This window comes from Colobus angolensis, unplaced genomic scaffold (assembly GCF_000951035.1).
Source record: "Colobus angolensis palliatus isolate OR3802 unplaced genomic scaffold, Cang.pa_1.0 Scaffold7, whole genome shotgun sequence".
NCBI classification, from domain to species: domain Eukaryota; kingdom Metazoa; phylum Chordata; class Mammalia; order Primates; family Cercopithecidae; genus Colobus; species Colobus angolensis.
This window is the reverse complement of record NW_012120709.1, coordinates 8,259,578-8,275,667: the sequence shown is the minus strand read 5'-3', so window position 1 is coordinate 8,275,667 and position 16,090 is coordinate 8,259,578. Positions and strand designations below refer to the sequence as shown.

At 35.8% G+C, this 16,090-nt stretch overlaps 1 protein-coding gene across 1 annotated transcript in view; it reads right to left on the bottom strand.

Annotated features, from left to right (window-relative positions):
- Positions 1-16,090, bottom strand: part of CEP126 (centrosomal protein 126kDa) — an 86,905-nt gene that overhangs the window by 47,994 nt on the left and 22,821 nt on the right. Inside the window, exons 3-4 of the mRNA XM_011926614.1 lie at positions 10,326-10,471; positions 6,284-6,395 (exon numbers count right to left, since the gene is read on the bottom strand). Of these exons, the coding sequence (XP_011782004.1) occupies positions 6,284-6,395; positions 10,326-10,471 (258 nt within the window). The remainder of the gene's footprint in view (positions 1-6,283; positions 6,396-10,325; positions 10,472-16,090) is intronic.

The following is a 16,090-nucleotide window of genomic DNA, read 5'->3' as shown; positions in this document are numbered from 1 at the left end:
TGTTATTTAATGATCCTAGCATAGACTTGCTGTAATCATATCTACATGTTTGCTACAGGGAAAACAAAGTTGTTCTGATAGTTTTAACTCTTCTAAGACTTCAAGCAACTGCACACTGTTGAACAAGAAAAATGCCTATGCTCTTCTTCATTCTACAAGAGTTTTTCAAAACTGAAAATATCTGGCCTGGCGTGGTGGCTCAGGCCTGTATTCCCAGCACTTTGGGAGGCCGAGGTGGGTGGATCACCAGGTTAAGAAATCGAGACCCTCCTGGCCAAAATGGTAAAACCCAATCTCTACTAAAAATACAAAACTTAGCTGGGTATGGTGGTACGTGCCTGTAATCCCAGCTACTTGCTTGAACCCGGGAGGCAGAGGTTGCAGTGAGCTGAGATTGCACCACTGCACTCCAGCCTGGCGACAGACTGAGACTAAAATATCCAATTAGCATGAGGTATAACAACTAATAGAAAAAAAAAAAAACCTGAAAGTGAAGAAGACATCTATAAAAAATGTATATTGCCTCTATATTAACTGGTTTAGAATTTTTTAAATTAGTCTAAATAAATCCTGGGGCTCCCTCTAATTGTCTGTCATTTCTTTTCAGACAAGCTTTTCTATAGAGTACTCTAAAATTATATTGCTACATATAATGTGGTAGTAAATTATATTACTACCACAACTTCCACTTGTCTCTTAACCTGACTGTTATCTGGCTTCCACCTCTACCACTTCAATGTACTACTTTGCTTGTCGTTAACTAATTACCTAATAATTGCAAAAATAGGTACTTCTTGACCACTATCTTTCTTGATTTTAATTCCCTTGGTTTCCACATCACATTTCCTGTTTATTTTCTTACTTCTCTGGTTGTTCCTTCTCAGGTTCTTTCTTGAGCTCCTCTTTCTTTGCCTGTCCTTTATATATATAATTTTTTTCTTTGTCTGTCCTTTATATATATAAAATTTTTGAGTTATGTGACTTTCTTTTTTTCTTATCTATACCCATACTTCCTTTGTAATCTTACTTATACTGTCTATGTGTCCTTATCTGTATTAGTGTGTGAGTAAAGGGTTAACAAAATCTTCTCCTTTTCTATGGACCAATTCAACTTTGAGTTAACTTTCTAAGTCTATTTCTCTGGATAATTAGTAGGATTTAAGCTGTGTTACAAGGCACACTGATTACAGTAAAAATGGCCCTTCATTGGTAAACCACATCTGGAGTAAGAGAACTGCAAAGAAACCATAGATATCTGCTAGAAAGCTATAGTTTTGAGTTTCCTTGAGTATGATGATTCTTATTACCAGACATATCTCTTCCATGGGAGCAATTCATACAGAGCCATTACAAAAAACATTTGTTTCTGTTTAGAACACAGGGCCTTTTATCCAGAGTAGGTAGATGCCCACCCACTGTGATAATGTGAGCATTATAAGCCTTAAAGCTGAGCTGTCACTTATAGAGGGTAGAAACGTAGCAAAAACTAGCCCCTTAACTGCTTTGTGGCTTTCTGTAAGGATTCATCCGATTGAAAAATGTTACCTAGTTGGCATGCAGTGTTTCCTGGTCTCTAACTGAAGCCAAACATAGCCTATTGCAGTTAAGAGAATTTGACTGTTTAGCTGAATCTAAGACTACCACTGGTGGATACTGCCATGACTTTAACTTTATTCATTCATCGATGACTGTCATATCTATATTCATGGCCCAGATTTCCTACTATAAGAAATTGGCTCTTGAATATCTCCTAAGTGTCTCAAACTCAAACATGTCATTCTCCTTCCAATTACTTCCTCCCCTAAACCTATTTATTCTTCCCTCATATTCATCACTTTTTTTTTTTTTTTTTTACTATGGCAAGAACACAACATGAGATCTACCGTCTTAACCTCATAGTCCTTATTTTGATAAATGGATTTACCACTTATTAACTGACCAAATCTAATCTCTGGAGTCATCTTTGATTCTTTCCAGTCACTCCAGGTCTTATACAGTTACCAAAGCATATTGATTCTACTTTCTAAATAGCTTTCAAGAAGTCATCGTTTTCATCAACTAAAGTGCCATTTTACCTGATTTTTATACTTCTAGTGTTCCCCTTTTCTTTTCAATTCTGGCAACATTTCCAATCTATAAATATTGTGTGTTTGCTTAAAATCTTTCAGTAATTGTTTTTAAAACAAACTCCTTAACAAGACTCTTCATGATCTAACTCATGGCTTCCTTTCCAACCCATCTGCCCACAACTCTCTTCTTCTCACTGTACACATTAGCCAAACTGAGCTACTTGTGGCTCCCTTAACACAACATGCCTTTTATGATTCTATGTGTTTTCACATGCTAATATTCCTTCTGGTTGAAGTTTCTTCCTGGTGTTTGTCTCAGATAAATATCCTCCCCATCTATCTAACTTCAGGCCACTTTATGCACTTTGAGAAGTGTTCACTCATGTTATGTCATGATATTTTTCCATTCAAAGTATTTACTGAATACCTCCAACATAATAGCACTGAATTAAGCACTATAGGGAATATCTGCATATGTAAGACTGAGACACTGTCCTTTAGAGTATTACAATCTGGCTGCGGGGACGAAAGTACACATGAAAATTAAGCAACAATATATACAATCATAACTTTCAAATCTATTCCTATAGCCTTGGCCTCTCACCTCACTGGTTAAATTATTTTTACACATTTCTACATGGATATTTGTACCCTCAATTCAGAAGGCTCAAAGGGAATTTTAAAAAGTTAATCACATTCTCTGAATCATCAAGACTCAAAATATCAGTTGCTTTTGATTTTTTTTTTGCTTTTTTCTATTTCCTTTGTCCTATACCAAACTCATCTATTCTTTTAATAAAATATCTTTTCTTTCTGCTTCCATTCTGTCTATTCTCCAATTCTGCTTCCTCCTCCTCTTCCTCATCTTCTTGTTCTTTTCTTTTTCCTTCTCCTTCTCCTTTTTCTTTTGAGACAGGATTTCACTCTGTTACCTTGGCTGGAGTGCAGTGGTGTGATCATAGCTCACTGCGACTCCAACTCCTGGGCTAAGTGATCCTTTTATCTCATCTTGAGTAGCTAGAACTACAGGTGTGTGCCAGCATGCCCAGCTAATTTTTACATTTTATGTGTGTGTAGAGATGAGGTCTTGCTATATTGTCCAGGTTGGTCTTGAACTCCTGGCCTTAATCGATTCTCCTTCCTCAGCCTCCCAAAGCACTGAAATTACAGGTATGGGCCACTATGCCCAGCCTATACTTCAATTCTTATACTTCTAGTTGATCAATATCCTTAAACTTCCCTAAATCTTCATTCTTTCTTCTCTCTCATCCTCTCACTACTCAAAACCTTTTATTATCAGATCCATCCTTTCTTCACTATACAAAATAGCACTGTTATGGTTTAGGCAGTAAGGATCTATCCCTCGGGTTATCCCAATAATTTCCTCTCTGGTCTCCTTGCCTCCAATTTGTCTCTATCTTCTCTATTCTCTAACATCTGCACCATTTATCTTTCTAAAATAATAAAGAGGATGCTCTCACTCCCTGCTGAAAAATCTCCATTGGCTCCCCACTGGTTACAGGATAAAGTTCACACTCACTTGCTAGACATACAAACATTTTACATCTGATCACAATCTACATTTCTAGATCGTCCCCTGTCCCATCAACAACACATCCTATAGCCCCGCCACTCTGAATAAGTTCTGTTTCCTTGGGGGTCTATGCCTTTCACAACACTGTAGCACTGCACATGCCTAAAACCCAACACATGCTTCTCTGATAAATCTTAACTCATTCTTTAAGACTACCTTCTACCTTCAATGCTGTACTTCTTTATTACTTTGCTAGTATTTCTGTAACAACCCCCATTATGCAGTATTACATGTGTATTATGTTGTAAAGACCAACAAACAGTATTATAATGTAATTGCAAACCCTTGCTAGGCAGAGGACCATATCTCAGTCACATGTGTAATCCATGCTAATCAATGTCCAACACAGAATAAGTACTTACTAAAATTCTGCTCTACCTTTCTAGACTATAATTCTGTTGCTTATCACTTTAATATTCATATTTAAATATCATAAAATCTCTCTTAAGGGAAAAGCCATATATTGGCCGTACATCTCCTCTGGCTATTGTCCTATCACTCTCTAACTTTCACAGTCAAACTAAACTTGTTATCCTTTTTGCTCTCCATTTCTCTTCAACTCATCGCAATTTATTTTCTGCCCCCACCACTGCACTAAAATTGGTCTGACAAAAGTTGCCAGTAACTTCTTTTGTTGTGAAATACAGTGGACACATTGTTTCTATGTTGGATATTCTCTCTTTGCCTCTCCAGATTCATTTGTCACATTTCTCTACTTGACTCTGCTCCAAGAGACTGAATCGTCCCTTGCTCTTTGATTTATGGCTGAGTTTGGCCAGTGGAAGGGACTAGAAGGAGAAAGGAGGGTGACAGAAGAAAGAGGTTTTTGATAATTATTCCTCTGACTTCCTCCCTGCTGGGCTTGGTTTAGGAGTGGCTTACATTCCTCTCCCTAAGACCATAGCCTCCTTCTTCTACAGTCCAGCTCTTTTCAGTTCAGGTCTGTGTTGGTAATATTGACTTTGTGTCAGTTCTGGGGGTGCTTTACCATCCCTTGTTGGTTTTATAGTCCCTTACTTAACCTCTCAGTCACCTCTTTTAAGTGTGCCTCCTGTTTCCTGCCAGGATCCTGATTGACAGACATTATATGTCTGATTCTTTAGAAGTCATTCAATCTCCGTAACTACTTTTTTCCCATGAAAATTTATCCTTCCCTAGTTTTCATGGTACTGACCTCTCCTAGTCCTATATGAGCCATTCTAGCCATTCTGTTTGCAAGCGTCTCTTTTTTTTTCCACTTGCTTAAATGTTGCTGTTCTTCAGTGCTCATCACACACATACTCTCCATAGTTGACCATATGCATTACCATAGCTTCAAATGCCTTTAGCCTAAGTTTCTCTTGAGCTCTAGGCTATATAATTTCTACATTTATTGAAATATCCTCACCTTTCAATCCATTATCCACAAGTGTTCACAATGGATTGGAATAATATGTTTAAAAAGAAAATTTCACCTTATCACTAATTTGTCTAAAATTATTCATTGACTCCTCTTAAACCCTCAAGGTAAAGTTTATACATCTTGGCATACAGATGCACTTATCCCTCCAATCTTGTATCTGGCAAAGCCATCTGTATTTTGCATTCTATGATGTACACATGCTCTTACTCCAAGAGTATATCATGGCTTCGATTGCCCTTGGCTTTTGCACAGCTCATCTCTCTGTCTAAAATGCCATCCATTCACTTGTTCCAAATAACTACTATTTTCTTCTTGCTGAAGAATTCTCTGTCCCATGAGGTCTTTCCTGAACTCTAATTAGGATCAAGAAGATACATTTACTTGTTCTTAGTCCTAATCAAGGGAGCTATTGACCACAGATATTCTAAAAATGGAATAACATTATGCACAGGTAAAATATTAACATAATTTATTGTCTGAATTGTGGATGTTATTTATATAAATGAATTTTATATATTATTGTAATTACTCATTTGGCACTATTCTATATTTCTGAAGCACGATTTCACTTATCTGTTAGATTATACACTAGGGATTATATTTTACAATAGTATATACTTCTCCATATCCCCTTATAATGCCTGATCTACTTCTATACATATAGTAGCGTTAAGAAATGTTTGGAATAAATAAATGGAAGATACAGGATGTCCAAGGGTGCCCACTGGTTGATTGGTCTATCCTATTACTTATCGACGATTCACTTACGCCATCCTGTAGAAGAACCAGGAGACTAGCCTTTTCAAGTCATCCAAGATAGATTTTTAGTGAGGAAAAACCCATTTCTACCATAAAGTTACTCTTTTTACCTAAATTTGTTACAATTCAACATAATTTTTCTCTTCTCAGTAAAGATATTAAATTTTAATCAAAATATCAATATCAGTATTTAAAGTGTTTTGATGATATGTTCCACAAAATATTATTTAACATACATAGTATTTTGTAACACCAAAGACTTTAAGACAACAAACTGGAATTCTGACCTATTCTTGGAGCAATTTACATTCTACTCTACCTCAATTTAATCTGTAAAAATAAAATAATAAACTCTAAAACAGAGGTGAGGAATAGCTGATGAAAAGGCTGACAAGCACAGGAACTGGATGGTTATACAATTATTGTAATAATTGTATACAATAATCATAAATTACTTACCTCCAGTTTATTGTTGGTCTATGGGAAAAGGGAAGGTTTACTTCTGATTTTAAGTTGGATTCCTGAATTTGTTTGAGGGCCTCTTCTAATGGAGGAACTGGTTTTCGGAAAACTAAAGAGATAATAAAGACCAAAGAGTGCTGAATCACTTTATCTTCAGTGGTCTTTTTACATCTAATTTAATTGGTTAATGATAAAATATTACTTTAAAACTTTTGTAAAAAGAAAACATTTTCAGAATAGTGTAAATACTTTAAATTTTGACATTCAGTTCCCAAAAGAGAATGTGTTACCTCAAAGTTTTCATCACCAATTTTAAGAATATTTATCAGGAAAAAAGAGACTCTGAGAAATGTCCAGGCTTTTCATCCTGGCATGCAAACTCCCCTATATTTGATCTCATAGTGGTATAAATTTCTGACACTATTTATAAATATTCCTATGAAGAAAAGGGGAACATACAAAAACACCAACTAACATTTACTGAGCACTTAAGTTACAGACCTTATTTTTAAGCACTTAATACACATAAACTATTTAACTTTTGCTATGGCCTATGAGGTATATTTGAATTTTACAACTGAGGAAACTAAAGCATATAGAAGCAAAGTAACTTGCTCAAGGTCATACATTATTATGGACACTCATCCATATACTGTCCTGTACAACGTTTAATATAACGTTATGTCCTATATATATCCACTTTCTCAAAGCCTTCCACTGTGCACTTTGGTATTCAACATACTCTATTTTCCCCTACTTCCCTCTAAATAATATCTTCTCTTTCTTGTTCAAGTTGAAGCACAGCTGTCTTTTAAAGACATTAATTCTCCTACAACCTCCTCAAATAGAGACATTATTTTCCTCCCATCGTAGACTATAAATATACTATACTATCTGTACATGGTATCTATAGCGTATCATATACTATAAATAACTCAAGGCCTAGAAATAGAGTGAGTGAATTTCTGGCTTTAGCTCTTCTTGAGTACTTCCAAACTATCTTCCTCTTTTCTCCTTTAAAACACCAATATGTCATCAGACTTTTCAATTATTACAATGTTTGTAATTTATTTAGAATGTTTAAGCAAAAACAGTATGTTATTATGTAAGGTTTAGTTCAAACTTGAACTCTAGAGACAATCCATTTCCCTAATCAACTGATGATTACATGAAGAATGCAAAGCTATAGGATAGTCTGCTGATATTTCGCATCATAAAGGATGCATCTATGAAAGTAATCAATTAATTTAAAAAGTATTTATTGAACGTTTAAAATAAGGTTTTCTGCTAATTTATAGAGGCACTGTTCTCCTTCTAGCCTCTCTTCCATCACTTTTTTTTTTTTGACGGAGTCTTGCTCTGTCACTCAGGCTGGAGTGCAGTGGTGTGACCTCAGCTTACTACGACCTTCGCCTCCTGGGTTTTTAAGCAATTCTCCTGCCTCAGCCTCCCTAGTAGTTGGGATTACAGGCACCCGCCTCGATGCCTGGCTAACTTTTGTATTTTTATTAGAGATGGGGTTTTACCATGTTGGCCAGGCTGGTCTTGAACTCCCAACCTAAGGTGGTCCACCCCCTTCGGCCTCCCAAAGTGCTGGGATTACAGGTGTGAGCCACCGTGCTCAGCCTCTTTCACCACAATCAAATTAGTAACTGAATCCTATTGATTATGTCTATTTTTTTATTTTTTTGAGATAAGGTCTGACTCTGTTTCCCAGGCTGGAGTGCAGTGGTGTGATCTTGGCTCACTACAACCTCCGCTTCCTGGGCTCAGGTGACCCTCCCACTTCAGCCTCCTGAGTAGCTGGGACTACAGGCATGCACCACCATGCCTGGCTAATTTTTGTATTGTTTGTAGAGATTGAGTTTCATCATGTTGCCCAGGATGGTCTTGAACTTGTGAGCTCAAGCCATCCGCCTGCCTCGGCTTCCCAAAGGGCTGGGATTACAGGCATAAGCCACCTCAGCTGGCTGTGATTATATCTCTTGAATAAGTATCTCTGGTTGGGCACAGTAGCTCACGCCTGTAATCCCAGTACTTTGGGAGGCCAAGGAGGGCAGATCACTTGAGGTCAGGAGTTCAAGATCAGCTTTGCCAGCATGGTGAAACCCCATTTCTACTGAAAATACAAAAGTTGACTGGGCATGGTGGAGGGCACCTGTAATCCCACATACTTGGGAGGCTGAGGCAGGAGAATCTCTTGAACCTGGGAGGTGGAGGTTGCAGTGAGCCGAGATCGTAGCACTGCATTCCAGTCTAGGTGAGAAGAGCAAGACTCTGTCTCAAAAAAAAAAAAAAAAAAAAAGAAAGAGGAAAAAAAAAGCATGAATATGGTAACTCTTATCTCTTACACTCAATGCACTGCTTTAATTTAGGAGCTTAACATCTCTCACCATAATTATTTAAATAGTATCCTACTAGTCTACTTACTTTAGTAAGTCTCTTCTTCAATCGATATTCCATCTTGTAACTATAATTATCTTTTTAACAAATCTAATTATATAAGAGACCCCAAGTTCCCCACCTAATATGCATTTTCTCTTTTTTCCTTATAGACCCTATATAGTTAGGGGTAGCAATATACCCACATTAAAAAAACTATTTTTTTCAGACTCCCTTGCAAATAAAGTTGCCAAGCAGAGATCTCAGAGGTGCACCCTTTTTTCCTGTCCTCTCTTCTTGCCTAGAACACTGCTGATAGTTGAGCTCTGGCAGCTACCATGTGACCACGACAGTGAGGATAAAAACCATATACTAAAGACTGTTGAGCTGAGTGATAGATGATCCTTCTGTCTCTCAACTCAGTATAATCAACAAACCAGCTCGTGACCGCCTACCACAGAACTCCATATTATACGGGAGAAAAATAAACTCCTATCATGTTGAAGCTATTGCTATTTTGCACAGTTTTACTAGCTGCCCTTATTAATAGTAATATTACTAACACAGCAATGGCTTGCTTTCTCATTAAAAAAACTGTAAGTGGACTGTATTTTGCATAAAGATGAAATTCCTGGCATGGCATATAAAGTTCTATGAGAACTGGCTACCTTTATTTTTTCTAGCTTCATATCCATTTTCTTCTTTTTTTCCCCATCCTATGCTTCAGATACACTGAAATACATAATTTATTTGTACAAGCTGTTCTTTTGCCTGGGATGTCCTTTTATTTTCTGTTTGCTTCGCAATATGCTCATTTGTTAAGATCTGACTTAGTCATTTTTCCAAGAATGATGTCCTTGAGGTCCTGACATAGGTTTAGTGTTCTTTCCTCTGTGCTCTCACGGCACTTTACACACTCTGCTACCATAGCAATTATCATTACATTATTGACATTGCTTATACCACTCTCATCTCCAAAACAGGTTGTGAGATCTTTAATGGTAGAATGCAATTAGATTTTTCTATATCTCAGCTTAGCCTAAGGCTAAGTACAACACAGTATACCATAAGTTTGCTGAATACATAAAGGTTCTGCTTATCACTTTTCTTTATGAAGTTTTGACATACTGTTAATTGTCTTACTATTTAAGGTACTAAAATGTAGATATAATACAAAAGAACCAACCGTAATCTTATTTAAATTCTTAAATGGTTCCAAGTCTTTATCTTGTTGGATTATATTACTCTGTAGACTTTCTTTTTGTTCTGCCAGTCTCTCAAATATGAATTTGAACCAAACCATTAAAAAATACTAGAATAAATGTGACACTAATTTTCTGAACCCAAACGTTAAATTTTCTTTGTACTAAGCTACTTACCAAATCAATTTTAAAAAGACAAAACATCGTAACCAGTTGGAAGCCAATTCAAACCGTGAGTTTCAGAATTTAGTAATAGAGCCAACAGTATTCTCTGAATTAAACCTGAATCAAATAACTGTTTTTCATTTGGTTAAAGTGCTTTTACTCAAAAGTTATATTGGTCATTTTAGTTTATTTCCACTTCATTTCTTCATTTATGATTTTATTGTCTACTCAAGTCAAATGAGATTAAAACTTCAATTTTTGTTCTCATATTGTTCTAGAAATTAAGGCACCTGCTTTCCTCCGCTGTGAAAGAGGAATATGGGCACGCTGGAATTTTTCAGTAACTTCTTCAAACTTCTGTTTTCTTTGTTGAAGTATTTGTTCTCTAATTTGGTGTTCTTTTTCTTCTTGTTCTTTTCGTTTTTCCTCAAAAGCTCTATATTTAAAACACAAAGTAGGCAACAGAAATAGGTGGTAAGTTCAGAAAATAGTTTCAAAATGATGCATTTATTATATAACAATGTTTTCATATTTCAAAATTTTACTTAAAAATAACATATTTTAAATTTTTAAAAACAAGTGTTTGCCAAAGACTTATTTCTTTGTAAATGTAATTTCAGAACTTTATCCAGGTCTCTTGCAACTAAGAGAAGATTCTCTAATGCGTCCCTTTCTAATTTCTGACAGGTCTGCATACCTATTCCCACTTGCAAACTGTCCTGTGGAAAAAACCTTTTCTAAGGAAGCTATGCCATTTTCTGTAATGTGAAGAATGAATTCATTAGTGAAAGAAGTAGCTTTGAAAATTATGAGGCATTCAATAAAATCTGTAGATTTTTTTCTTTTGGACCACAAGTTTAAAATTGGCTGTCATTTTAAGTTGGAACTGTGCTAAAAATTCAGGAAATTTACATAAAAATGTGAATTTCCAGTTTCTCTTCAAAATTTGGAAGAGCTGGCAAATCTGGATTCTTAATCACACATAGCTCCAAACACCTGCCCCAATCCCTGCCACTCCCTATTTTTCTTAACTTTCTTATTTCATTTGTTTCTGATTGCCCCCAGACACTTGAAATTTATGTTCTCTAGTTTAAGCTGTACTGTCTCAAAAATTGATTTTGTTCTTGGAAGACTCTGTGTGTGTGTGTGTGTGTGTGTGCATGTGCATGTATGTGTGTATGATTCGATAATTATTTGCTGGAAAATGAAAAAAAAAAAAAAAAAGATGAGCCTACAAATCACTGATAGAGAAACCTCCAAAGGGAACTCCTTAGAATGCATGGGGTTAGGAGATGGTTGGTAAGAACTCTTTTAGAATTTTTAGTGCCATAGGTTACTATTAACCATCTTTCTAAAGACCTCTCCTGGCTAGAACATTATTCTACTCTAAATAGCTCCGATTAAGGGAACTATATATACTTTCAGGTGATAGAGAACTATAGATCTCCAAGTGGTCCAACATATGAGATAGGCAGAATGTAGTGATGTAGCACCAGAGGTGGGGGAGAAGATTTTTAGCTCCCTAAACAATCTCCTTCAAGAATCTCCCCAGGTCAAGATAAGAAGTTGCTTTTACCATTTGATTCAACATAATATTAGAAGTTGTAGCCAGAGCAAGTAGGCAAGAAAAAAAAAAGAGGCATCCGGACTAGAAAGGAAAAAGTAAAATTAACTCTAATCCAGATGACATAATCTTATATTTAGAAAACCCTAAAGATTCCACCTAAAACCATCACTAATAAATGAATTCAGCAAAGTTGCAGGATACAAAATCAACACATATAAACCAGTTGCATTTCTATACACTTAACAATGAACAATCCAGAAAGGAAACAAACAATCTTAATTTACAATAGCACAAAAATGCTTAGGAATAAACTTAACCAAGGAGGCGAAAGACTTATACACCAAAAACTGTAAAACATCACTGAAATAATTTTAAAAAGATGCAAATAAATGTAAAGACCTACCATGTTCATGAATTCAAAGAAGATATCGTTAAGACACTACTCAAAGCTACCTTCAATCTATTCAATCCCTCAAATCCCAATGACTTTTTTTTTCTTTGCAGAAATAGAAAAATCCACTTTAAAATTTACATACAACGTCAAGGAACCCTGAATAGCCAAAATAATATTGAAAAAAAAAAAAACAAAAAAAACCAACTCAAAACGGAATGTTTCACCCTACCTGATTTCAAAACTCACTACAAATTTATGGTAATCAAAGCAGTGTGGTACTGGCGTAAAGATGGACACACACACTAATGGAATGAATAGAGAGCCCATAAATAAACCCTCTTATATATGGTCAAATGATTTTCCACAAGGATGCCAAAACCATCTAATGAGAAAAGGACAATCTTTATAGAAAATTGTGTTGGATATCTGGATACTGCAAAAACAATATAGTTGGACTCTTACCTTACAGCACATATAAAAATTACCCCAAAGTGGATCAAATATCCAAATATAAGAACTAAAAACTCAGAAGAGAACATACAGAAAAAGCTTCATGACATTGGGTTTGACAATAATTTCTTGGTATCACACTAAAAGCACAAACAAAAGGAAAAATAGATAAGTTGAACTTCATCAAAATTAAAAACTTTTGTGGATCCCAGGACACTATCAACAGAGTAAAATGGCCACACAGGAAATGAGAGAAAATATTTCCTATCACATATCTGATAAGGATTGATATCAAGAACTTCAACAACTCAACAACAACAAAACAACCTGATTTAAAAATATGGGCAAAAGACTTGAATAGAAATTTCTCTAAAGAAGATATACAAATACAAACAAACACATGAAAAGATGCTCAACATCATTAATCATTAAGAAAATGCAAATTAAAACCACAATGAAATGCCACGCCACACCAATTAGGATGACTATTATTTAAAAAAACAAAACAAAATAAAAAATAGGAACTGTTGGTAAGGATGTAGAGAAACTGGAATTCTTACACATTGCTGGTAGAAATGTAACATGGTGCAGCAGCTGTGGAAATTGGTATGCTGATTCTTCAAAAAATTAAACATAGAATTACCATAAGATAAAAGAGTTTCACTTTGAGGACTATATCCCAAAGAAGTGAAAACAGGGACTCAAACAGATATTTTTATATCCATTTTCACAGTAACATTATTCATAATAGCCAAAAGGTGGAAGCAATCCAAGTGTTCATAAATGGATGAATGGATAAACAAAATGTGGCATAGACATACAATGGAATTTTTTTCAGTCTAAAAAGGAAGAAAATTCTGGCACGTGCTACACATAAATGAATCTTGAAAACATTCTGCTAAGTGAAATAAGCCAGTCTCAAAAGGACAAATGTTGTAAGATTTCACTTTAAATGAGGTACCTACAGTATACAAATTCATAGAGACAGTAGAATGGGGGTTACCAGCTGGTGGGGAGGGAAGGATGGGGAGTTAGTGCTTAATGGGTACAGAATTTCAGTTGGGCAAGATGAAGTTTTGGAGATGGATAATGATGATGGTTACACAACAATGTGAATGTACTTAATGTAGTCTTTGAAGACAGAGAAAAAAGAGATTAAATAGAGAGTCATAATAGAATATTCTACTTTCTGTTGGGAGGAAGGAGGCACAGCTTGCTTAGCAGAAGCTGACAGAGTCAACTTAAAAAGTTCCAAATTCTACATTCATATGCTCTTGAGATTAAAATAATGTGTCAAGCAGATAAAATCACATGTCAAGCACTCCTGTGGTAGCCATAGTCAGTCTCCAAACATAATGTTCAATGAAGCAGGATTATGTAGTCCCCTCCCCTTTAATCAGTGTGGCCCTGTGACTTTCTTATTACCAACAGAATGTTATGGAAGTGATACTGTGTGACTTACCATGCTAGAATTTTGCAGTTTCCAACTTGGACTTCTGGAATGCTCACTCCAGGAAAAGCCCAACCCCATGTAAGAATTTTAGTGCCTTTGGGATCACCATGCTGAAAAGAAGCCCAAGCTAGCTAACAGGCAAGACAGCATTGGAGAGAGATAACTGGCTTGGTTCCAACTGTTCTAGCCTTCTCAGCCTAGCACAAGACATGTGACTGAAGAAACTATCTTGGATATCCAATGAAGTGGAATCTTCAGATAACACCAACCACAGCACAAATCTGAGTGCAATAGCATGAGACTTCCAAGGGAGAATAAACCAGCTCAGCCATTCAACACAGATTTTTAATAAGCTGTTTTAAGCTACTAAATTTTAGGGTGGTTTGTTATAGAGAAGCAAATGACCAGAATAATAACTTTAAGTCAGTATATTAAAAACCAGTTAACATTTATTTAGTAGAGATGGGGAGAAATGTTTATTAACAAAAATTGTTTACTTTCTTCTTTATGTTATTTTAAAAAGATTACATCCATTTATTATGTATGCTTTTCTGAAGAATAAAACTTTTTTTGATTTTAGAAATTAGTTTTATGATATTAAAATCTTCCTAGTAAATAGCACTACATCATGCATTATTCAGTTTCCGAGTATCAGTGCACTGCAACTGCCAACTTAGGCAACTGTCGTCTTTATGTCTCATGGCTGATAGTGCGGCATGTAACTGCATAAAACAACTTATACCTATGACATTTTTTAAAACAGAGATGACTGTTCCAGGGATTTTTTTTTGTACTATTGTATTTTTCTTTTAGAGCACTATCTACTTCACTGGTAATGAGAACAATTTACATTTATCTAGTTAGGTAAGGAAGGAATCTTAGTCAGCTGATATGTATAACTGATTTATGTTAGTGATATTTCAGTGATCCTTACAGATTTGTTTCCTGGGCAAATGCTTTGATGGTCTGTCCTTTAATATGGCGGATATGGAGCTAACTCTAGACAAAACTGTATATCTGAGAGTTGGTTTGAGAAATCCATGGCTGCCTAGATGCTCAGGGGAATTTGTTAAATCATAAGTTTATAAGCCTTCCTCTAATTAATGTATTTTAAGTCGTTCGGTAATATCTCGCATCTGAGTTATCAAAAAAGACACTAAACATTTATGTCATATGGCAGACACTCATGAAAACAAGGAAACAAAAGTTATTTGTTTAATATTTCAAAACAGGCAACATGAATTAACAACTATCTCACTGGTACTGAGTGAAATCATGGTAAACTAAATTATTAGCTCGCAAGTAGGGCAAAATCTCAGACCTTTCACAGTTTCTGACTTAGCACTTGCTGGAATGGATACTAAGTAAGACCCAACTGCAAATATACATGGGCTGAAGACCTAAGAATGGAAAAGCTTGAGAAATTTATTTGACTACATTAATATCAGATGAAGTTTTTGACTATGTATACTAATATCAGACAAATTTATTAGAGTGCTATTAATGTTGGACTTTAAGAAATGGAGTATTACTAGAGATAAAATACAACATTTCATAATGATAGAAAGGTCAATTCATTAGGAAGGCACAAAAATTATATAGATGTATGAACCTAATAACAGACCTTCAAAATACGTAAGGCAAACACAGAACTAAAGATAGAAACGGACAAATCCACAATCCTAGCTGCATATTGTAACATCCTTTCTTAGAACAACTGGACAAAAGTGTCAGTAAGAGGCTGAACGCGGTGGCTCATGCCTGTAATCCCAGCACTTTGGGAGGCCGAGGCGGGTGGATCACGAGGTCAGGAGATTGAGACCATCCTGGCTAACATCGTGAAACTCTGTCTCTACTAAAAAAGTACAAAAAATTAGCTGGGCATGGTGGTGGGCGCCTGTAGCCCCAGCTACTCTGGAGGCTGAGGCAGGAGAATGGCGTGAACTGGGGAGGCGGAGCTTGCAGTGAGCCGAGATCGCACCACTGCACTCCAGCCTGGAAGGCAGAGTGAGACTCTGTCTCCAAAATACAGAATATTTGAACAATGCTATCAGCTACATCAATCTAGGTGATATCTATAGAACAGTAATAATTTATACCCAACAATAATAATATAGTCTTTCCCCAAGTACACCATAAAAATCTTATGCTGAGCCATAAAAGAAGTGTTAATGGATTTCATAAGATTTAA